General features: G+C 47.3%; 9 protein-coding genes across 9 annotated transcripts; 6 read left to right on the top strand and 3 right to left on the bottom strand.

Moving 5' to 3' along the window:
- Positions 1 to 330: 330 nt before the first annotated feature.
- On the bottom strand, positions 331 to 3,576 carry L228DRAFT_250007 (hypothetical protein). Its single transcript, XM_018333219.1, has 5 exons — positions 3,108 to 3,576; positions 2,411 to 3,020; positions 2,230 to 2,358; positions 2,081 to 2,175; positions 331 to 2,018 (listed from the first exon to the last, which is right to left on the bottom strand). The coding sequence occupies exons 1-5, from the start codon at positions 3,518 to 3,520 to the stop codon at positions 740 to 742; spliced, it is 2,526 nt and encodes an 841-aa protein (XP_018185885.1). The 5' UTR covers positions 3,521 to 3,576; the 3' UTR covers positions 331 to 739.
- Positions 3,577 to 4,309: 733 nt separating this feature from the next.
- On the bottom strand, positions 4,310 to 5,533 carry L228DRAFT_25991 (hypothetical protein). The gene is made up of 3 exons (XM_018334211.1): positions 5,346 to 5,533; positions 5,158 to 5,277; positions 4,310 to 5,076 (listed from the first exon to the last, which is right to left on the bottom strand). The coding sequence occupies exons 1-3, from the start codon at positions 5,387 to 5,389 to the stop codon at positions 4,473 to 4,475; spliced, it is 768 nt and encodes a 255-aa protein (XP_018185884.1). The 5' UTR covers positions 5,390 to 5,533; the 3' UTR covers positions 4,310 to 4,472.
- A 1,270-nt stretch (positions 5,534 to 6,803) lies between these two features.
- Positions 6,804 to 7,525, top strand: L228DRAFT_250004 (hypothetical protein). Its single transcript, XM_018333218.1, has one exon. The coding sequence runs from the start codon at positions 6,858 to 6,860 to the stop codon at positions 7,413 to 7,415; it is 558 nt and encodes a 185-aa protein (XP_018185883.1). The 5' UTR covers positions 6,804 to 6,857; the 3' UTR covers positions 7,416 to 7,525.
- On the bottom strand, positions 7,500 to 9,328 carry L228DRAFT_25977 (hypothetical protein). The gene is made up of 2 exons (XM_018334194.1): positions 8,956 to 9,328; positions 7,500 to 8,899 (listed from the first exon to the last, which is right to left on the bottom strand). The coding sequence occupies exons 1-2, from the start codon at positions 9,173 to 9,175 to the stop codon at positions 7,584 to 7,586; spliced, it is 1,536 nt and encodes a 511-aa protein (XP_018185882.1). The 5' UTR covers positions 9,176 to 9,328; the 3' UTR covers positions 7,500 to 7,583.
- A 235-nt stretch (positions 9,329 to 9,563) lies between these two features.
- L228DRAFT_285045 (hypothetical protein) lies at positions 9,564 to 10,622 on the top strand. Its single transcript, XM_018336297.1, has 3 exons — positions 9,564 to 10,032; positions 10,133 to 10,199; positions 10,265 to 10,622. The coding sequence occupies exons 1-3, from the start codon at positions 9,814 to 9,816 to the stop codon at positions 10,336 to 10,338; spliced, it is 360 nt and encodes a 119-aa protein (XP_018185881.1). The 5' UTR covers positions 9,564 to 9,813; the 3' UTR covers positions 10,339 to 10,622.
- A 319-nt stretch (positions 10,623 to 10,941) lies between these two features.
- L228DRAFT_250000 (hypothetical protein) lies at positions 10,942 to 11,922 on the top strand. Its single transcript, XM_018333217.1, has 4 exons — positions 10,942 to 11,025; positions 11,077 to 11,084; positions 11,138 to 11,576; positions 11,705 to 11,922. The coding sequence occupies exons 1-4, from the start codon at positions 10,992 to 10,994 to the stop codon at positions 11,824 to 11,826; spliced, it is 603 nt and encodes a 200-aa protein (XP_018185880.1). The 5' UTR covers positions 10,942 to 10,991; the 3' UTR covers positions 11,827 to 11,922.
- Positions 11,923 to 12,575: 653 nt separating this feature from the next.
- Positions 12,576 to 14,309, top strand: L228DRAFT_285043 (nagb/rpia/CoA transferase-like protein). The gene is made up of 2 exons (XM_018336296.1): positions 12,576 to 12,743; positions 12,872 to 14,309. The coding sequence occupies exons 1-2, from the start codon at positions 12,598 to 12,600 to the stop codon at positions 14,241 to 14,243; spliced, it is 1,518 nt and encodes a 505-aa protein (XP_018185879.1). The 5' UTR covers positions 12,576 to 12,597; the 3' UTR covers positions 14,244 to 14,309.
- Positions 14,310 to 14,881: 572 nt separating this feature from the next.
- On the top strand, positions 14,882 to 18,528 carry L228DRAFT_270406 (hypothetical protein; the record flags this gene model as incomplete). The annotated part of the gene is made up of 3 exons (XM_018335402.1): positions 14,882 to 14,956; positions 15,052 to 17,946; positions 18,019 to 18,528. The coding sequence occupies 3 exons, from the start codon at positions 14,882 to 14,884 to the stop codon at positions 18,526 to 18,528; spliced, it is 3,480 nt and encodes a 1,159-aa protein (XP_018185878.1).
- A 1,288-nt stretch (positions 18,529 to 19,816) lies between these two features.
- L228DRAFT_213933 (ubiquinone biosynthesis mono0xygenase COQ6) lies at positions 19,817 to 21,825 on the top strand (the record flags this gene model as incomplete). The annotated part of the gene is made up of 4 exons (XM_018330012.1): positions 19,817 to 20,030; positions 20,119 to 20,262; positions 20,401 to 21,271; positions 21,498 to 21,825. The coding sequence occupies 4 exons, from the start codon at positions 19,817 to 19,819 to the stop codon at positions 21,823 to 21,825; spliced, it is 1,557 nt and encodes a 518-aa protein (XP_018185877.1).
- Positions 21,826 to 21,849: the final 24 nt, after the last annotated feature.

The following is a 21,849-nucleotide window of genomic DNA, read 5'->3' as shown; positions in this document are numbered from 1 at the left end:
TCATAGACTCATCAATGTATGCATTCATACATGAACACGGATACTGGCGCTCCTGGGCTCCGCCAATGAAAAGTAAAATTTGAACAGTATGCTGTGTGCTATATGCTTGGCAAGGAGTCACAGGTAGCTATAGGTATTGTCTATATGCCTATTTGCTACTATACAATTGTCAATGCTACTCTGTGACTTACAAGGCATGGTAACTCAGTCAGACTGACAATAAGTACCATTGAGAAAGATAATTTACTGTCTATAGAACAACGTGTACAGTCCTATGTTCTGATGCTTTGTTTGATAATAGTCTTTGAATTCAAGTCTAGAGTGATTTGAGTCTTGATAGATTGTATAGTTTTTAGGGTTATATAGTCAATAGAGTCTATGGACTATAGTCTATCGGTGACTTGGTAAGGTATACCACATACCATGTACCGTGCATTGTATGTTTTATGCCGTGTATGTATGCTATAGCTGAAAAGAATTCGTGGAGTATTGTAGGACAGTAGGATTGCTCAGACTTTGCATTCGTTTAGATTTTTGGCCAGTCGAAACATGAAATCTATTGGAATGAAGAGATGGACAGTGTCAGAATGGGACGGAATCATTGCAATCGGAAGACGGAACGGAAAGTTTATAAAAGAGTGGCTTGTATATTTTGAAGGTAGCGACTGGCTGGTCTGGAAGAGCAAAAAAGTTCAGAGTAAGAGCTGGACAGAAAACAATTTGAAATAAAGAGGGCCTGCTATTTGAATGACAAGAGACAACGAATGACAATTTCGAAAAGTAGGGTGAATAAGGAGCCGGTGCTTGGCTGATAGATGTCAATGTCCAACAAGAAAGGCGAGCTCTCCTCGTCGTCGAAAAAGGTCTTGTCGTCATTGGGATGGCAAAGCTTGACGATTGGAATTAGCTTTGGACTACCTGGTGGTGAGAGAAAGCTGTAGCCAGTCTTTTCGTAGATAATGGTATCTCGAATCATTGCTCGTAATGTCCCGCTATCCATAGCATATACTGTCTTTCTCATGAAACACATACAGGCTACTGTGTTCGGGTCGATGGTTACGAATATCTCTCTAACTTGATGATACCAATAAAGCCAGGAAAGATTTTTTCGAGCGAGGAAATCTTCAGTGTCTATTCGTAATCGTTGCTTCATCTCCGTTGCTGTTGAAAAACAATCATCGATTCTGACCCCATTCTTGTGTCGTTCCAATCTTGATATATAATGAAAGTTGCGTAGGTCGAGACCAAACCTTCTTGGGACGCACGCGTCGCATTTATTGTGGCCTTCAGTTAAATCTTCATCCGAGAACACTGACAGTAAAGCCTGTTCCGTCCAGCCTTGTCCCAGGGAAGGGATCGCGTCCCGCACAAAATTTTCAATCGAGATGCCGGACCGGACCAGAAGCAATTTGAACCTGTCAAAGTAGATACGTTTCGAGAGTGCAAGCGCCAGTATCGTGTTCCCACAACAAGGTCCACTGCTGATAACTTGATTGTATGTGAAATGAAGATCCCCACACTTTCTGATGAGTTTACGGATTATCTCAGGCCGAATTTTTACGTTCTCGGTCACTGTCTCCTCGTAATTGACCCACGAAGGATCATATCCTGATATCCACTGCAGCACAAACTGCTGGACTGTCAAGGTGTCGCAAAGTTCCAAAGCACCCAAGGCATCACATCTTGCTCCCTCGTGGTACAGAGCGAATGCTAGGCATTCGGCCAATGCCTGAGAAATGTATATGTGACCAACCCCTTCAATATGTTTTATACTTTTCATAAGCCAAGCAAGAGACGTGTCAAGACGTGGATGAAGATCTTTCAAAGCAGCGAGAACCATTCCGCAATATGCTTGTAAAACAAAGCGCGAGAGAGGACTAGTCGTTAATGATTCCTCTAAGCCATCAGAAAACGAGATTAATTCGTTCAATATTGAGAGCCTAACCCGCGGTGTAGAACGAGTACAATCTGCAATCTGGTGAGGTAAAAAAGGGTCTAGCGCATGAGCGAACGGTGTCCTTTGTGAATATGTCAGCGATATGTTGATAAATATTCTTTGTAAGTTGGATATCTGACTTACGCCCAAGAATATTTACGATTTGTTGTCGCCGTCCAGTCTGCGCCTTCCTGCAAGAGAAATCGCGTCGCTTTTTGCTTATAATGGAAAGCAGATATCTGATCACGTAATTAGCTTGTTTGTTTGACATTTCCGAGTGCTGAGTGACGAACATGCAAAGGCGTGAATCCATTCTGGTCAACGTCAAATGGCGAAGCAAGTCCTTTGCTGAATAGCGTCTGAATACCTTTAACGTCGCCTTCTCTACACAGATGAAATATTTCGGAATCTGACGATACAAGCTGTGATCGGCATTAGCTGCAATTCAACTATCGAGGGCTTAGGTATTCTTACGTTCCAAGCTTTTACCGTACTAGTCCAGCCCGTTATATCCAATTTGGAAAGCTTAAGCTCTATCACACAACTCATGCGGAAGAATTTCAACCAGGCTGAAGGGACAAATCTGAAGCGAGTGGTATGAGACGTGGACAGCCCACTGTCTTCTTCTGTGTCTGTTTGATGTTCGGCCACTCGTCGCTTCGATTGTGTGTAGCCAACCGTCTCACATTCGAATCTTCCAAACATGGTGTGCGTTTCTGTATATGTCCGTTGCTTTATAGTCCGCTGTTTCTTTCTTCGAATCTCAATATCATCAACTTGGGATTGACAACCGTTGGGGTATATCTCGACGACGCTCGATTCGGCCCCAATATCTTTGCCATAGCATTTTTCCACCGTCTGTTCGACTACTGCCATCAGTCGTTTCTTGAATTGATTGCCCATCACGGATGGCGCCCACGAGCTGCTAATCCGGTCAATCTCATTTCGAAAATCTTGAAGATGCCCTTGCTCGCTGCCGTGAGAGGACACAATAATATCCTTGGTAGTCGCGTCGCGCGCTTTCAAAGAGTCTGTCGGTGAAATCCTTTTCAACACCTCTTGATGCTGCACAATCATCAGCGATCTAGGAATATCCTTGTTAGCTTCAGCAGTCGGCACATTCGGCTTGAGTAAGTTGGGGTGCAATAAGAAAGGCTATGCATTCCCTTACTTCAGCGAACTGTTCTGTGCTAGCCCCAATGTAGTCTTTGCCGCCTCCAGCCTGCGCTCGATTTTTTGTATGTCCTCATCAGCCCTCGAAGTCTGAATCGCAGTCCAAACACGGGAGATTCTATGCGTCGAGCTAAATCCTGGCTCTAGCGTCTCGATAATGGTGCGTATATCGTTGATGCATTTTTCACATCTGAGTAAGGCCTTTTTTATGCTCTTGTTTCCCTCATACACAAGCTGGTCCTCCCGAATGGCATCCAAGACGTCGGATATATCTTCCAGAGAGCCACTGATTGAGCGAATATGCTCGGGTGCCTTTTTGAGGGACTTGATAAACTTCTGTATCTTGTCGATGCTTTCAATCAGCTGCAAAGCAAGTGAAACGACGCCAATGGCTCCGAAGCCTGCGTCCATCATTGATGATACCAAAGTATTATCGACTGAAATTTAATCCTTTTGTTGAAATCTTTCAGGAGGTTTACAAACAGAGGACGGGGGAAAAGCTGAACATGTGTAACAAGGCTGAGGCGGTGCATGTGGCTATGCATGGTAACAGGAGTGCAAGGGTATATATCAGTAATTGGCAGCTGAAAGATCCAGGCGCTCCTTGTAACAGCCTTCAGTCAAGGCTTCCTGGAGTACAGTCGATACCTGTCAACCCCATAACGAAGGCGTTTTCTGACAGCACTTCCACTGCCGTACATGCCGGTGAGCCAGCAGAGCTGAACGAGTTACCAATGCTGCCACCATTTCGCCTGGCTTGACACAAGTGATAAGCGTAAAGTTCCAGAGGCTACCAGCTAGACCGAACAATCACTTTGTACCAGCAATTGTTCAAGGTCGCCTCGTGGCTTTCGCAATATCCATTTTCCAAGGGATGGTTTACCCATAATGTTGTCCCTTAGCGAGGCTGTACCTTCCCCAGGTCCATATACTCCGTAAACAATTAGACTTCTATCGTTGCCGGTGAGCATCAATCCAAATATGAAATTATTGTCAGATTCCATAAATATTCTATAACTATAAAGTGGTTTAACCATAGTTTATTGAGTAATCTATTGTATATATAACGAAGAAGAGGCTCGCCGCATGTGTGATTGCAACAGTTCTGTATCACACTAGAAAGGCTATATAGCACCTCATGTAAGTATCCCGAACGCGGTCAAAAGTATATTATTGAATCATCTATTTTAAAAGGTTTAATCTATCCAGTCAAGAACGGGAACCATTAGAGGCAGGGTCACCGGCAGATCCGGCCGTCAACCCGAGGTTCCCGTAAGCCCACATATTGGGGGAAAAAATACATGTAATGGGCTATGGACAACACACGCCCTTCTAATTAAAAGGAATTAAGGGTACGGCGCCATCAGCGGCCCGGAGAAGACACGTTTAAGCCGGCCGGTACGCCTGCGCCCGGTCCGGCACCGAAGCGCCAGTACTGCAGCCCCAAGAACGAGTCGCAGGCCATTTGGAAAAGACCACACATCTTAAACGGCCAGGGGATACTCGACTCCGCAAAGAAGAAGAACATCATCTTCATCACGTCACCAAGCAGCCAGCTTGCCAGCACGCTGAAGCGGAAACCTTTACAAGACCGCGCTTTCTGGTTCGCCAATACCTGCGGCAGCGGCAGAATGGCCTCAATTCCAAGTCCCAGGTATCCCACTAACGACACGTAAAAGGGAACATTTCCAATCATGACTTGTAACGCAATCAGCGTGACCGTCATATATCCCAGAAAAGACCAGTATGGGCGTCTCGAGCGCCATTGCCAAAAGTTGTACGGCCTATTGACATGCATATCGCCTTCTCGCGATCCAACAAAGGGGGTGTGTGCAACACCTTCCTTGTGGTGCGCTTGTGGCCGGTGCGTGAGCGCGACATGAAGCAGCATGATTTGCATGACGATCATGATTAGGGCTTGGACGAGAAGAGCCGTGTCGAAGCGCGAACCGAACCAGAAGAATACTCTAAAATGGCCCAATGGATTTTTAGCTGACTAGAATTCTGAAAGATGTGGTGCCCAATGGTGGAGAAGGAGATAAATTTACCGGAGAATACATGAGACTAGCATGATCAGGGGAATGTCAAGTGAGAAACCTTGCGATGTGCGCGTCTTGTGAATGCTCCATATTTGATCGGAATAGCTTGTAATTGGGGATATGACGAGGCTATCGGGAACGTGGCGTTAATTTTGTTTCTTCTTCTGCAGGTCCCCGACAGCGGTTGAAAACCTTACAATAGCGGAGATATATTTGTGATTAGGTAGGAGACGATGCCCATTTTGACAGATAGCGAGCACCGCGGCTCCGTTGAGCGCGGTGAAGAATAAAGAGTCGTGTCAAAGGCTGGGGCCTAATTGCAATGGGACAGAATCGCTGTCGGAAAATGTTATTGCGCGTGCATGGTATTTGTCGAATATTGCTGTTGCGCTGAGATTTGTTGTTGGATTTCCCCGGCTGCCGACCAGGTTTAGCGGTTGATGGAAAACCGTTGTGGGTCAGGGGCCACGCCGGCTCGGGATGAAAATAGATCTGATAAGATTATTTGGCAGCCATCGTAGATCAGATGCATTGTGCAGAAACATGGTCAGTTTTGTAGTCCTCATGTGAGGAGTAGTACAAGAGAAGAAGAAAATATTCCACTTTAGCCAGCACATGTTTGATTTCATTTTCTGTGCTGCTGAACAATCCAATTCTAAAAGTCTGGTCGTATGGCACATAAAGCACCAACGCTCCGCAACAATGACGAGAGAACCAACCCTAACGAGGTCTACAGCCCTCCGCCTAGAGACCCTCCTAGCTGGATCGACCCGCTGCTTTAATTAACCAAAAAGTTATGTACTACCTATACCTACAGCTCTATATTAGTACATCTTAACAGCACTATTGTTATTGAACGTAATCCAGCCATTACAAATCCAGAATAACGTGCTACTATAAATGACCTTACAAGTACTACTTTAACCTAAAGGCTATAGTATTTATCAACAAGTATAATAATAACAAATGTAGTATTTATGCATATAGTAGAGTAGTTTGCAAGATATAGTACACTTCAAGAGCTACTGCTTGAATGGTTACCATAATAAACTACATGCTTGACTCTCCTTGTAGAGCCTGCTAGAATCTATTGATCTATATTATTGTTAATTGTAGATCAGGTTGCGTTTTTGATCTTGTATTTTGTAACTATTATTATAATGCACTTTTGCATTTCATTAAAGACTATATATTGAACTCCAGCTAATAATAACTTTAAAAAAACTATCTAATATTAGAATAGCTCAAAGTTTGAGTCCTTTCCCCTGGGTGTTAGAGCTCGACATATTCTTATGTCTTAAGATTGTAAGCCGAATACAAAAACAATGATGGTAGCCACATATCTTACTTTGACTCACGGTTGGCTATAAAGTGTCATTCATGCTTCTGGAACTGCGTGGGCTTCCAGAGACTTACTTGGCCAATGAAGGGTATACAGACCCCGGTCTACCCCGCATCACTGGTAGAAACTGCTCCTGACGCCTCCATACAAATAGCTGACCAAATTCTCTCTCCGTACATATCTTTACATAGAATCTACAGTTAAATTTTGAAATTCGTCAGCCACATACTTGTTTCGCATTGATCGCGTTGCTTGGCCCAACAAAACAAGTGCGTCAGCCTCTTGGATGTAATAAATGCCTTTGGCTTTTATACCTCTACCAGCCAATTATGTCTAACATGCCCCAGCTAACACAGAGGTCGCCGTGATGCCGCCGCCAAATGGACTTTACCCAAGTCACCCAACCGTTAATGCAGCGATAAACCAGGTCGATAACGAGTCACCGGAATATTTGACGAAAGCACTGGGGACTGCACTGTTGAGCTACTATTTTCCGCTCGATGATGGTTTCCTTATCGCTCCTGAGCAGAGCCGAGGGGATAATCGGCCCGACCTTCTTGTGTTGAAATTGATAAGACAGACAGGTGGATTTCGAGACCATGCTTTTGTCGAATGTAAAAAATCTACCGACCCCTGGCTGGCTTCGATGGAACAATTGTCGAATGCAGCGGCTGATCATATTAATGCGTCACCCTTTGATCGCTGCTTCGCTATCCTTATATTGGGATATGAAATTAAGTTCTTTGAGTATCATGCCTGTGAGTGGAGAGGATCCGTGCCAGATAATCACAACCACTTGGTGCCACTAGCTCCACCAGGCTACGACAGATGGAAAGCTTGGAATCTTAAAGATGATGATCACGTTGGTATCATTGATGGTATGTTTCGGTACATTGCAGCCAGCGATATGCCACCGGAACGTTGAGTCGTGGGGAACGGTTTCTGGTATAGGGGCTGGATAGCAGATCAGATATAGAATCACACAAGACAGAAATCGTGCTATCAAATGGAAAAATCCCTGTGCTGTTCTCCGCGTTTAATTAGGGAATAATGATCGTGTCAGAAACCCTTCCAAATATCTTTGCTGCGGCTCCTATGCATCGAAACTCATTGCGTACGCCAAGCCCGAAGAAAGCCCTCTGAAATAGATTGCAAACAAGGCGCGGTCTCTTGTCCTTTGTACCGACGCTAGCTTTCCGTTCAACCCATTCTTTTTTATGATGCTGTGCCTCGAATATCGATCCCAACGCTGAAGGGGTAGCCCCACTGTCCTGACACCATGCAGGTCTGAAATACATGAATAATAGATATATTCGAACAAAGGCGCTGCTTGTGCAAACCTCCTCCTCGTACAAGTATCTAAATAATGATAGATATTTTCCCACACCTCAATGGGAAGGTGATAATTCTGGATCCCCGACCACTTTGTCCCCCTCCAGCCAACAGATGCAAAAATATGAGGTAAAAGATGCAGGCCATCTGTCATTGTTTTGAATGGTGAGGAATGATCAAAGTTGGTATCAGAGTAAGGCCTTAGCAGTTGGAATGCCTGCGAACATTCGACCTTGGAGGGGCTCATGGTAGCAACCACAAAGCTCGGAAGAGAGAATAAAATTACCTTTGCTGTGGCTCCTTTCAAGAATGATGCTGCGTCATCCAATGCCTGTGTTGACAATTGATCATTTGATGCATCTGGACATAACACGATGAGGACTCGGTGGAACCAGAAAATATTAGTGGGGTTTGTCTTCCACGCAGGACGATTCAGCGGTGAATTAGACAAGTTATGTTCAACAAGATCGTTATGTATCTCAAAGTCCCACGCAGCAACCCGGAGAAGTGCTTCGCACAAGGTCTGGTAGAGTACCCAGGATGAGCGCCATGCATCGTGATCGTTGAAGAATGATCTCCAGCGGTGAACAATGTCAACCATTAATTGCTGCCGAAAGAGACCCAACGGTGTCGGATGGCACAAATTTACGAGCTCCTTGTCCAATGCATCTGAATGCAGAGTGGAAACATTGGCCATTGTCACAGGGACACATTTGTCCAGGCCAAATCCACCGTTATCTCTATAGTCAATAGACCTGCTGATATGCACATTTTGCGACTTGATTTGGATATGGAAGAGTGTAATGTTTATGGAGAGCATAGTGCTTTTTTGAGGGTCGTCGGGATCCTTGTACTGAATTTCCTTCCATGTTTTTGCCTTCAAGATTGACTTATCCATATCGAGTGTATTCACACAATCAAACCCAACATGCAATGGTAATGGGAATGGCTGTATGCACTCTGGCAGTGCAAATCTGGACGGCTGGTTGAGCAGAACCCCGAGCCAATATTTTACGTCCTCCTCATTTCGGGGATCACATATATTCTGGTTTTTGGCAGTATAGAGATACAGGATGCCTCATCAGCGAGTTAGCCATCGTCACAATCTAGAGAGCAGAGCACTTTGCCCAAACCTCGGTAGATAATGTTCCAAGCACCTCGATAGCCCATGTTCACTGATGTGTAGCCCGAAGCCTGAGACTGCAAACTCGAGGCGCTCGTTGCATCGCCGGGAAGATAGTCGAATTTAACAGTAGAATGAGCACAATTTCCCTTAAATTTCGGTGATGTTGAAGCAGCAACTAGTAATGCCCAGTAATGGGTAGAGGGCTGGTCACATGCCTCGAGTGTCATGAATAATACAACACGGTTGATAGCGCCTAAGTTCTGGTCTCTCGTCTCAAATACGGTAGACTATGCTTGTCTTTTGGGCAAAACCTCAAGCTAGAAGAGCAGAATAGTGTTTTCTGACGGTCTATGGAGCGAACAGTACAAGAGACGTACTTTTGTTCCGGGGGAGAATCAATTGGGCTAAGTTTTCCTTTCCCACATTGGATCTGGGAAGGCTACCCTGGCTATACTACGTAGATCCCGTTGGGGTCGGTTAGGGCGGTGACCGTGCAGGGGAGACCATTTGCCATTAGAAGCTAGCCGTTTCCCCTTTCAGGCAAATGGACTGGTAGACTTTGCGCTTAGAAGGCTTGCGATGTGGATAACGCGGATATACTGCGGACTGCGGGGCAGAATAACTGGCGGCGTCTTTATATGTCGCAGCACGAGCAAGGTAAACTGGATCAATGTCAATTGGACGGACGAGCGGGGTGTAGAATATAATTATTAATCCTTGGATGATCAAGCCCAATCTCAGGTGGTTTGTATTTTGAAAATTATCATATATAGAGGCAACTCCTACGTCTCGAAGTACAAGTGCCTCAAACCTCGCGAGCATCATCGTCATCGAACCAATTGATATATAATTTATTGTATCAAAAATGGCCGACGAAACCAAATCACCTCAAACAACCATTTTCGTGACCGTCGAGGTTGACCCTTCCAATGCAGACAAATTCTTGGCTGCAATGCGTCCTTGTTACGAGGGCTGCGCAAAGGAGTCTGAACTTATATTTTTCCACGTATTCAGGGATGAAGATCACCCTGGGGTTTTTCATTTTATTGAGTATTGGGCGAAAGATCGAAAGTGGTTTGAGGAGGTAAGAAGACAGTATAAAGCCTTTGAGTTTCTTTCGTGATGCTTTCAAGCTCAGCGTCAGTCAATAAACTTTCCGAGACTAATTGTTTGTGCATTCTTAGATACAAATGAACAAGGATTACTATCACCCTTATAGCGAAATTACACAGCCAATGTGGATCAAGCCAAGTATGATTTCTACACTCTGATGATTGCATACCACCAGATGACTGATAGGCTGATTAATTTTACAGGGGTCATTCGTTACCTCGACCCAATTCCAGGCTGGCGAACTTTGAAGTCTGAGTTCCCGAGTCTCGCCGCCTAACTTTAAAGTCGAGGGTGCTATATGAAGACGTGATGTGCTTCGCAGCGCGTTCATGAAGGGTTCGATCAAAATTCAGAACTTAGTCAATTTGTATGTCGAGATTAAAAGATATGGCTGGGACTTTTGCGCTTTGTTTGCTAGGTAGTCTTTGTTAATTTTAATGTTGTTTCAGGCCAATTGCATGCTTATATGAGAGAATAATTGAATCAATAATTCTCGAAACAATAATAAATTCCAGCCTGTATTAAATTTTCACCTAAAATAGATTCTAGAGAAATATATATATATAATACTAAAAATTTGTTTTATTATGAGGGAAAGGGAAAAAGAGAAGAGAAATAGATTATCAAGTTATATCAGTCTACAAATACGGTGCGGTGAAATTACTGCGAAATAAGTGATGCCAAACAATGTTACTAGTGCCCCCAGTTCTGAATAGGCGACTTGACGGGAGATTAGCGATCAAAAGGTACCGCGCTGCCTGGGCATACTTAATCTCGATATGATGTTAGTTAGCGCTCAGCTCTTATCTCAGGATGCTTATCTGGAAAGTTAAACCCAGCTCTCGACGCAGTCCTCGTCAAACACCATCCGCATTGAATATCAATAACTCTACTATTATAGCAATTGACTCGACGTGAAAAAAAAAAAAAATGACGAGAACTACACACAATGCCTTCTTTTATGGTGAGTGATAACATTACTACTGAAATTTGAGCCTGAAGCTAATTTCCTCAGGGACCTTGGTATGTTTCCAACCTTTAAATGGTAAACAAGATCAATGCTAATGCCCCACGAGATGGCCCCAGAAGTCTTATATCGCGTTTGCTTTGGGACAGCAACCCCGCCGGAGTCGAAAACTCAACAATTGATGATCCAGCCCGCTATTCTGCATGACTTTTGCCGTCATCGCGTTCGCAATTGCGATTACCCTGCTATTCTCCCTGATGCGGGGCATACAGTTCGAGGAACTTTCGTTAGTGGCCTCTCTCAGAGTGACGTCTGGCGACTTGATGTCTTTGAGGGCGACGAATATGCTCGAAAACCAGTAACAGTCAAGGCTCTTTCGAAGATTGGCGATGAGTCGGGTGAGGGAAATATCGAAGGCGAAGCCCTCGAGGCAGAAACGTACATTTGGATCGCAGGAGAGGATAAGCTAGAAAAAAGGGAATGGGACTTTGGCGAATTTCGCAAGGAAAAGCTAAGTCGGTGGGCCGGCAGCAGTAAAGAATATCAAGGTAATGTGGCCCGGCCCCTGGTAGGATATGGATAGGAGAAAGAAAATCAGAGAAAGGCAGAAAGGCAGAAAGGCAGACTGCTTCAAATTGTTGTACTGGGATAGACTCGAGGCTGACTCAAATGACAGATGTGGATGAAGCTGTCAGAGCTCAAGGCACTGATCCCACCGGAGGCCGTGGCTTGGATGGGCATATCACGCAACAATTAAATGAAGAGGCCGCAAAGGATATATTGGGAAGTGCAGTTTGATTGGAGTGACCCATCCTAGGTATAGTGGTCTATTCGTAATCCGATTCGAACCACACCCGATCACATCGTTTGAATTCATGGTATATCTATCGGGCTACACACACGTGCATGACATTGCCGTCATAATGCGCAATGAGTTTACGACGGTGGTCTGGATCACATTATTACAGCATATATACCATGATATAGATAATTCTAGTACATGCGACCATAGACTGAGGAGAACTGGGCATCCCGTCCGCTCTGCCATACATAAGCCTCAGATCGGCGGACTAGTAGTTGGGTCGGTGACGACCAGCGAATCCCCGCTGTTGCATGTTTTTTTTTTCCCTTCATCTTTTTTTTGCCTTAATTTATACTTTCCCATTCTATTGCTTTTCGCGAATTGCATGTCAAAAACCTTTTCTTTTTGTGGGCACGTTCCTTTCACTTCTAAGCACAGGAATTGCATCTCCCAGGTTTGAAGCCTGGTTGATAGCCGATTTCGGAGATTTTTTAGTAGATAGCGAAGTTCCACGAGTGAACATATACCAATTACTTGGAAGATCTTTTGAAAATTGCACAAAGATATTCCCCATTGTTAAATTGTGATCCTCATGTTGCTTTGTTGAGTATTCCCTAGGTATGTCGTTTGGGTACCGATACGCGGCCGTGGAACCTTTGATCCGCCCGAAACGGTTATTGCATCATTGTTTATCGATTAAGGCGCCCCTCCGAGCTCCGCTAGCCGGAATCTATCAAAGAAAACACATCAGCATATCGCAATACAATATGTCCGAGCATCGAAAACAACGCGAAAAGACGTCAGGGAGACGAGAGAGACAAGTTGTTTCTTCTTTCATCTGCCAGCCGGCAAATTCTCCCGATGGTTTCAACGTCTTGATATTCAAGCGGAGTGACAAGGTCCATACCTATAAGTAAGCTACCCCTCCTATAGCTATTGCATCAATTGGTTTTGATGAATACTTATGTTACTTGAAAACCTTTTATAACTTCAATGACAAATAAATTTCACGTTGTACTAACGAAGCATTTCATGCCAAAGGAACAAATGGGGTGCTTGCTCAGGAGGAATTGATCCCACTGATCCAAGCCCTCTCGCAGCTGCTTGGCGCGAGATTCAGGAAGAAACTGGGCTCACCGAGAAAGAGCTCTCATATCAGCGCACGGGAAAACCATTCACAATAGTAGATGAGAGTATTAATACTCAATGGACGATCCACCCATTCTCCTTTCTCCTAAAAGAGGGCGCGAAGCCAGTTGTCATTGATTGGGAGCATACGGACTCAAGATATGTGCCTCCAGAGGAGGTGAAGACTTACGATACTGTACCGCATCTACCAACCAGTCTCTCAAGAGTGCTGGTAGGGAAAAATATTGCTGCTGGGCTTCAAGCGCTTCAAGAAGACCATGAAAATGGTGCAAGAGTGCTGGCGACAAAAGGTGTTGAGACTTTGCTCGAAGCTCTGCAAGGTGATGACTTTACGCACTCAGACTCCGCTGAATCACTTTGGCGGAGCCTTAGATTGGCAGGATGGCATATCGCCAAGAATGGCCGCCCCAGTATGGGCGCTGCAATCAACTACGCGGTGCTGGCTGCTTTGGCATCTGTTAAGAAGACGCACGTGTCAAACCAAACTTTGAATGTGTCAGACTTTCGAACGCGTGCCATCGAAAGTCTCAAATATGTCATTGAAGAACGACAACGGAGTGCAGACAAAATAGTCAAGGCGTTCAAGGATTATTTGGACAATAAATTTGGCGAGAGACCTGTCACCATTGTTACGGTTTCGTCTTCGTCAACTATCCGGAACTGCGTTAAAGCTGCATTGCTGGAGAAGCCGTCGCGACAAATCGACTTGAAGATTATGGAGTCAAGACCAAATTTCGAAGGAGTATCTTTTGCATCATCGCTGCTATCGGATTTACAAAAGTGCGGTGAACAATTTACTAAAAATCTGCACGTCGAGGTTGGCACTGATGTCAGTGCGGCTCTTATGGCAAAGGACGCAGACATTGTTCTCATTGGAGCCGATCGCATCTCACAGCATGGAGATGTCAGCAACAAAATTGGGAGTCTCGCAGCAGCGTTGCTCGCCAAAGAGGCGAGGCCCGACGTGGAGGTTGTTGTCCTTTCCGAAGTGGAGAAGATTGCAGGGCCTGGGGAGATTCATGAGCACGGCGAGGAAAACAATGATGTTTCCGAAGTCACTGAAGCATGGCCATTGGACGAGAAAGCTAAATCAGGTTTTCTGAGGGAGCAAAATGTGGCCATTAAAAACATTTATTTTGAGTGGGTCCCAGCAAAGTACGTGACCAGCTATGTTTGCGAGACTGGGGTGCTCGCCCCGGCCGATATTCGTGCGCAATCTAAGAAAGTGGCTGAAATGGAGGACGAGATCTTCGCCAAGTTATAGTCAAAGCTGAAATCTAGCTATGGGTATTCTTGTGGCTTTGCATGTTTGCAATTGAATCAATTCCGCTGCTTTGACGTTGATTATATGTTGAATTCTAAACTCTGTGGTATTGATGCTTGATTCAATTAATTTATTTTGGTCTATCATCTTCTGAGTTTGTTTATGGGCTTTTGATCTCGCCGCACCTTGTTATTACTACTGCAGGTTCGATTCATGGCTGTTGGGGGCTGACGTGACGGCGGTCAGGAGATTATCGATAAGATCTCAATCTCCCAGCCGACACCCTGAAACGGAAGGATCGACAGCTTAGGAGGTAAACAAACACGGGCCGCTCCTCCAATCACCTCCACCTTACCCCAGTCGCGCCTTCCACCCCGTCGCCCAGCCTTCGACTCCGATCAATCGTCAATCACCCGCCCGATTCGCCCGCTACCGGAAACCTGCTTGCATAATCCACTTTGCTCACTAGCCCGCCATTCGATAGGCCATTCAACATCGCAAGCCGTGCAGCGCGATTGCGACTTTCGCACTCTTGATCCTTATTGAATACTTGCACCCATTGCTTCATCGCTCTTGAGAGTCGCCGTCGAACATTGACGGGGTTGACGGGGAGTCATTGCGACAGAAACCGCGTGAAGATGATGCCCAACTCGCCTGCCTTACCAACCCGCTTTCCGTGTTGGTGCAGAGCAATCTATTCGTGGGGCGGAGAAGTAAGTCTGCCATTGTTTTAAAACCAGAGTGTTTCACACTGCGGCTCTTGTCGCGCGTGTCATCGGGGTGACTCTGATGACTGACATCACCATAGACGAAACAAGACCTGGGATTTATCGAGGGAGATCTGATTGAATGTCTCAACGCCGGAGATGGCTCTTGGTGGACAGGGCGTCTGCGGCGAGACCGGCGCATGGTCGGTCTCTTCCCCTCAAACTTCGTCAAAGTCCTGGACGACGACTTTCGGCCAGTAAATAGAGCCTCGAGCCAAATGCCTGGCGGAGGAAGCATGCGCGGAGCAGCACCTTCGCCGAAGAAGGCCAAAAGCACATTTCGCAAACCTTTCCAGGCATACGCTGCTGCGGGATCACCCAATCCTGCAGCTGCTCAGCGCGAGATTGACGAAAAGCTCCGCGGACCCTCCCCAATTCCGTCTCGCGCACCGTCACCAGCACCTCCCACAAGTCGAGCGCCAAGTCGACTTCAGCGTCCCACTTCCTCAGCCGCAAACCTACCCTATTTAGTTCGCGCATCCTCTCCGGCACCACCTATCAGTCGCAGTCCGCAACCGCGGCAGCCGTCGCCGAACCCGTATCAAAGCTATGAACCATCCCCGCCACCACCCGCTCCACCGCCGCATAGGGTGGTTTACGATGGTCGACGGACGCCTTCCCCGGCGCCGTCATTCACAAGGCAGCAGTACCTCGGACAAGGTGTTTCGCGGGGCCCGTCTCCGACCCCATCTGCTACAGGCCATACACCGTCTCCGCTTAGAAACGCCATGGAAGACGTCATGTCATCCCTGCAGGACATGGGAATCTCTCAGGAGAGCCCCCTACAACAGCGACCCAGGTCTCCTCTAAACCCTTGGTCGCCCGAGGCGTTTGACCAACTCTATGCTCGGCCAAGTCTCAGTCAACAGCAGAGGCCGGGCACCTCACTGAGCGCCTTTGGGGATGTTGATGAAATCGGTTATCCAAGCCCTGCTAGGCCGCAGAGTAGGATCCAGCCACGATATGAGTATGAAGATGATGGCGGACCGCCCGAGGTTTCCAATTACGTGGCGCGCATGGAGAGCCATCTCGAAAAGATGCAGGAGCAAACTTCGGGTCCTCAAGATGAACTGTTTCTTCCAACTGGCTTTACGAATGCTCAACCGAGTATTGCTGACGACTACGCTCCAGCACCTCCTCCTAAGCAAACGACCCACGAAAACAGGTCGCATTCTTCTCTCGGGAAAAGCAGGCATGATAGCGTGGATTCTAGACGACGATTGAAACGTCGCAAATCAGCATACGATATTGGGAAAGAAATGCTTGGGCGTACTTTTACAATGCGCTCAAGCGCTACAAACTCCTCTAGCGGCGTTCAGAGTACGACAACCAATGACAGCAACAGTACGCAGTTGACGAGCCAGAGCGCAATGAGTGGGTTTTCTGCTGGAGGGTTCAGCGCGACCAGTGCAGGTAGTTTAGCCCGGAGACGTGGCGACGAGCAACCACCAAATGTGTTGCATTCCCGTGCGAAGAGCCATCTTGGAATTGGTAACACCGGGAAGCCGTTTGCTATCCCAGAGACGAGACCACAAACTCCCATGAGAGGCGTTACATATCATTCAGACCAACGATCTCCCCCCCTCTCTCAATCGGATTGGGCTGGAAGTGTTTCCGAATCCAATGCGGTCTTGGGTGGCTTAACTTCTCCCAAGGCCAAGAAGAGCGGATTTTTCAAGAAGATTATCGAGTCGGCGAAGACAGGTGCCGCAAGTGCTAGGAGCAGTATTGCATCAAGCCAAGTCGGACGTCCGCTTACGCCTCACAAGCACACGAGCTCGACGGGCATAGGCCCGACACCGTCAACCTCACCGAACAAGGAAACCGGTATCGGTGGAGGAGCTGACTGGGTGCAAGTTCGTAGAGACGTCAATCGATCCAACACGCTGAGCCGAAACGAACGGGACGAGCGCGCCGAAAGGTGTCAAATGCTGGACATCCCGGTCATTGATCCGATCGGGGCGTTATATGACTCAGCTGAGGGTGATGAAGGGCTCGATGGGCTACCGATTGAAGAACCGACAAACTTTCTCAAACTGAACCTGTCACTTGTGGACCGGAATGCCCGGTTCGTCAGTAGTCTTCCACCGATGACCAACCCGATAAGTCTTGCACAAGGGTATATTTGTCGACCATACAAGAGCGATGTGCAGCGACTACGTGCTATCTTCACATGGGTCAGCGAGAAAATTGTCTGGGAAGAAGACTTTGAAGGAGAGATTGATGCAAGGCGGGTTGTTCAGACCAAGAGAGGATGCTCTGAGGAGATTGCCGTTTTGGTGACTGAAATGTGCGCCGCAGTTGGTCTCCACGCTGAGGTAGTTAGAGGGCATCTCAAACATCCTGGTGAAGCTTATGAGCCAGATACTGTAGCTGAACCAAATCATTGGTGGAATGCTGTCATAGCTGATGGTGAATGGCGCATCATGGACTGTTCGTTGGCAAATCCCACAAATCCGCGCAGGGGTCTTTTCTCAAGCGCAGGATCACAGGCGGCCGAAAATTGGTACTTTCTTGCGCGGCCGATGGAGATTTGTTATACCCATGTACCTCTCATGCCAGAGCATCAGCATATTTGCCCTCCTGTGCCGCCTGAGGTGTTACTTGCGCTACCATGTGCTTGCCCACCCTATTTCAAGAACGGGCTTCAGTTACAAGATTTTGACACCAGTCTTCTCCAGCTTTCAGACTTGGAGATGGTGCAGCTCCAGATTACCGTTCCATCAGATATCGAATGTGTTGCCGAGGTTGAAACTCAAGCATTCAATCAAGATGTGGATGGTGACTTGTTTGAAAGTGGCGAGGTCATAAAGAAACCTGCCCTTGCACAGGCCGAATGGTATTCCGGTCAGAAGCAGTACACGATCAAGGGACTGCTTCCAGGCGACGAAAGACAGGGTGTGCTAAAGGTATTTGCCGGCAAAAGGGGCCTTATGGTATGAACTCCTCCACCTGCTTTCGATGCCGAATTTGAAAGGGATTTGATACTAACTCAGCCATCATTCTAGCATTCCATCAAAGATAACCCGCATGCACTTGCTTTTGCTGTTCCCATTGTTCATAGGGGAGAGAATCCACCCTACGACTTCTTTACTCGCCATCCCACCCCCCACGCTCAACGTCACGACATTTACGTGATGCAGCCTCAATGCGCTCGTCTGGCCGTCAATAATACTTTTGTTTTTTGCGTGCGGCAACACCCTTCGTCTTTTCCTGGGCTTTCTTCGCCCACTCCTCAACAAGATGCCCGTCCAAGCTCAGCTATGTCCACATCTACTTCGTCTGGAGCGGTAATCAATGGCGTCAAAGCTGCTAAGCTGGCCATTCAAGCGCCCTCCGGGAAGATCTTACGCCTCATGCGTAAGAGCGATCATTCAACCACCCCCATGAATAGCGCTGCCGATGGCACCATGTGGGAAACCATTATCAAGATTGGCGAGCGGGGCGTCTGGAGAGGACTGGTCCTTGCTGACCGGAGCGCCAGATGGTGCGTCTTTGCCGAGTGGAACTGCATCTGATTCATTCGCGCCTTTAAAAAATCATAATTTCACCTCGAACAACAGCCGCGCCGATGAAGAGCTCCACTCTCGACTTGAATTATAATGGCATTTTACAGCATAGAAAATCTACTTGCATTTCCAGAAGTATCACGGCTTGCTTTGGCCATGATATCATTATCTTTTCGGCTCTTATTTTCTCTATCCTGCTCTACGAAAAACATATTTTTACCGGAGTCTGGATTTATCTTTGCAGAAAGCGCAGCGACTACTATCAGAAGATTCCAACAACCTGCGTCACCAGAGTCACACAGTGCTATCCTTTAGCACAAAGCCACAGAGGGTGTCATATGACACTTTCTCCGAGGCCCAATTCAACATTTATCATCTTACCAAGCAGAGTGTAACATAACGATGTATCTTTACCGGCGTGCATGCGCTTACATACCCATTTGCATTTTTTATCGCCCATTTCCTTCAGCTGCATTTCATTTCATTCTATTTGTCTCTGCTTTCGCATGCGTTGTCTAGCATTTTTATGCGAAGATTCGATTTGTTCTTTTCAAGCATTTGTGCCTCATCTTTCCTTTTACATGTTTTATCTATATTTAACATCCGCATCTTACTCTGCCAAATGAATGCACGACGAAGAACGGCCGATTGAATTTATGTCCGCACTCACGAGAGGCACGGCATTTGCAGCATAAGCATTAGAGAGATCAGGTTTTGGTAGATGTAATTGAAAAGGCATTATCTAAATTTCCATTGTCTGTTAAATGTTTGCTTCTATCTGTGATGAATCTGATGAATGGCTTGGGTATCGAAATGCATGTATTCAGCCAGTGTTGCCTATAATTGAAACCAACTCATAGACAGATTGTACACGACATGCTGAATAGGAAAATATGGTCAGAGCAAAATATCATTCCCGAAGGCGCCTTAGCAGTTCTGCATATCAAGTAATGAAGATCTCTGAGATTAATATGCTTATGGCCTTAAATCTCATTTTCATGGTATGTTCTCGATCAGTTATATGTTTTCATCTGGAGCCAGTCTTCTAAGTAACAATTCCTCCCTGTATCTCGCGAGTAAAAGAACCTGGTGGTTGTCTGACCATGACATGATATCTGCTCGACAGCTGCGCACACATGTCCCTTCGCTTGCCCGTAGCTTCGACTCCCATCGGTGCGGACCTCTCGGAGCTCGCATCGGACCCTTGGACGATTTGTTGCGCCTACAGACCACGACAACCTGCACTGATATCAACAGCATAGACAAATCCGCATTCATACTTCTCGCACTGGGGAATATGCGCACGATACGCCCAGCTTCGAGTCTGGCATCAGTCTCTCTTCGGCCCCGGCCCAGAACAACCTTCATCTGCCATGCGTGCATTCGGTCTCTAGGAAAACGATATGCGTCGACGTCAGCACCAACGGGCAGCGCAATTGAAGCCCCGGAAATCTACGATGTCGTGTGCGTGGGCGGTGGACCGGCAGGACTGAGTTTACTTTCTGCGCTCCGTACGGCCCTTCACCTCCGACCATTATATTGGATATGACGTTTTGCTTCGGAGCACTGGGCTGATTTAATTGGATGCAAATGATACAGGATCCTCCAAAGTGACATCAGGTCTGAAAGTCGCGCTGGTCGAAGGCCAGGATCTGAGTCGGACGCGAACGTGGCAGCTTCCGCGGGACCAGTTTTCGAATCGGGTCAGTTCGTTGACGCCTGCGTCGGTGGGATTCTTAAAGGGTGGGTTCATCCTTCTCTGAGCTCTTCGTTCGATATGGATTCCAGTTAGACTTGGTAGAAAGAAGATAATATAGTTGGCCTTGATGGGAAAAGGGGAAACACGGGCATAGGACGAAATAAAGCTAACAGACTACAAAGACATCGGAGCATGGAAACACATCGACACCGCGCGCGTGCAAGCGTACGACGAGATGCAAGTATGGGACGGCATCACGGGGTCGAACATCTCCTTCGACTGGCCCACGGGCTCGACCAGCAAGACCATTGCCTACATGTGCGAGAACCTCAATCTGACACGGGGTCTCCTCGCCCATCTCGACGAACTCGGCGGGTTCACGCTCTTGGACAACTCGCGCGTCGAGAAGATTGAAACCGGCGAAGAATACAGCTTCTCCTCCGCCGACAACAGTCTGAATCTTACCGGATGGCCTATTGTTCAGCTATCCAGCGGTAAACAACTCGCTGCGCGACTCCTCGTTGGCGCAGACGGCGCGAATAGTCCCGTCCGAACGTTCGCGGGCATCGAGAGCAGAGGATGGGACTACGAACGACACGGTGTCGTGGCGACAATCTCGTTGGAGGGACTCGAGCTGGACCTCTCTGACTTTTCGAATACCGTCCCGGGAGGAGCAGGCAAAGCTACGCGCACAGCATATCAGCGGTTCCTCCCCACGGGCCCCGTCGCGCTGTTGCCCATGCCCGGCCCCTTTGCGACGCTGGTGTGGTCGACGCTCCCGTCCCACGCGGCGCTGCTCAAGTCGCTGTCCCCGACTGATTTTGTCGCCATGGTCAATGCGGCGTTCCGTCTGTCCCATGTCGATCTGGCGTACCTGCATACCCTCTCGAGCGGGCAGCTTGAGGAAGTTTCCTGGCGCGAGAAACATACGGCGTTTGACGTCGCCAAGATCCCTGCCCGCGCCACGGGCGTCCAGGACGGCACGGTCCAGAGTTTTCCGCTGAGGATGAGAAATGCGGATACGTATACGGGGGAGAGAGTTGCTTTGGTGGGGTGAGTCTCAGTATTTGTTTTATTCCTATTCATTTTCTTGTATTAGATGAATTCTTTTTATTCTTTTCATTCTGTCATACCCACATTTTTTTTAATTCTTTCATTCTCTCATACCTTTTGTTTTATTTTACTCCTTTTCATTCTCCCGTACCCATATTTTTTGTTTTCTTCTCTTTCATCCCCCTCGTATCCAAGCCCCAGCTAACCAAGTCCCTTCGTAATCTAGAGACGCAGCTCACACGACCCACCCTCTGGCCGGCCAGGGCCTCAACCAGGGCCAACTCGACATCCAGTCCCTCGCACGCACCATCACCTACGCCGTCGAGCACGGCCAGGACATTGGCGCGCAGCTGTCCCTCGAGTCGTACAACGCCGAGCGCTACGCCGCGAACAACCTCATGCTCGGCGTCGTCGACAAGATCCACAAGCTGTACGCCACGTCCTTCGCGCCCGTCGTGGCGCTCCGCTCGCTCGGCCTCGGCGCGGTCAACCAGTTGGGTCCGCTCAAGCGGTTTTTTATGGAGCAGGCTGCTGGGACTGGCAAGAGATTGTGATATGTTATCTTTAATTTGTATATG

Source organism: Xylona heveae, assembly GCF_001619985.1.
Source record: "Xylona heveae TC161 unplaced genomic scaffold L228scaffold_10, whole genome shotgun sequence".
Classification (NCBI taxonomy): domain Eukaryota; kingdom Fungi; phylum Ascomycota; class Xylonomycetes; order Xylonales; family Xylonaceae; genus Xylona; species Xylona heveae.
This window is presented reverse-complemented; position numbering and strand designations above follow the sequence as displayed.

Coding starts and splice junctions, on each gene's coding strand:
- L228DRAFT_250007 (XM_018333219.1), bottom strand. CDS start 3,520: ATGGACGCAGGCTTCGGAGCCATTGGCGTCGTTTCACTTGCTTTGCAG. Junction 2,176..2,229: donor ATGGATTCACGCCTTTGCAT/GTTCGTCACTCA, acceptor TTACGTGATCAG/ATATCTGCTTTCCATTATAA. Junction 2,019..2,080: donor AATCGTAAATATTCTTGGGC/GTAAGTCAGATA, acceptor ATATTCACAAAG/GACACCGTTCGCTCATGCGC.
- L228DRAFT_25991 (XM_018334211.1), bottom strand. CDS start 5,389: ATGGGCATCGTCTCCTACCTAATCACAAATATATCTCCGCTATT. Junction 5,278..5,345: donor ACAAATATATCTCCGCTATT/GTAAGGTTTTCA, acceptor CGTTCCCGATAG/CCTCGTCATATCCCCAATTA. Junction 5,077..5,157: donor CTAGTCTCATGTATTCTCCG/GTAAATTTATCT, acceptor GGGCCATTTTAG/AGTATTCTTCTGGTTCGGTT.
- L228DRAFT_250004 (XM_018333218.1), top strand. CDS start 6,858: ATGCCGCCGCCAAATGGACTTTACCCAAGTCACCCAACCGTTAATGCA.
- L228DRAFT_25977 (XM_018334194.1), bottom strand. CDS start 9,175: ATGACACTCGAGGCATGTGACCAGCCCTCTACCCATTACTGGGCATTA. Junction 8,900..8,955: donor TTGGAACATTATCTACCGAG/GTTTGGGCAAAG, acceptor CTCGCTGATGAG/GCATCCTGTATCTCTATACT.
- L228DRAFT_285045 (XM_018336297.1), top strand. CDS start 9,814: ATGGCCGACGAAACCAAATCACCTCAAACAACCATTTTCGTGACCGTC. Junction 10,033..10,132: donor ATCGAAAGTGGTTTGAGGAG/GTAAGAAGACAG, acceptor GTGCATTCTTAG/ATACAAATGAACAAGGATTA. Junction 10,200..10,264: donor GCCAATGTGGATCAAGCCAA/GTATGATTTCTA, acceptor TTAATTTTACAG/GGGTCATTCGTTACCTCGAC.
- L228DRAFT_250000 (XM_018333217.1), top strand. CDS start 10,992: ATGACGAGAACTACACACAATGCCTTCTTTTATG. Junction 11,577..11,704: donor CAGCAGTAAAGAATATCAAG/GTAATGTGGCCC, acceptor CTCAAATGACAG/ATGTGGATGAAGCTGTCAGA.
- L228DRAFT_285043 (XM_018336296.1), top strand. CDS start 12,598: ATGTCCGAGCATCGAAAACAACGCGAAAAGACGTCAGGGAGACGAGAG. Junction 12,744..12,871: donor GACAAGGTCCATACCTATAA/GTAAGCTACCCC, acceptor TTCATGCCAAAG/GAACAAATGGGGTGCTTGCT.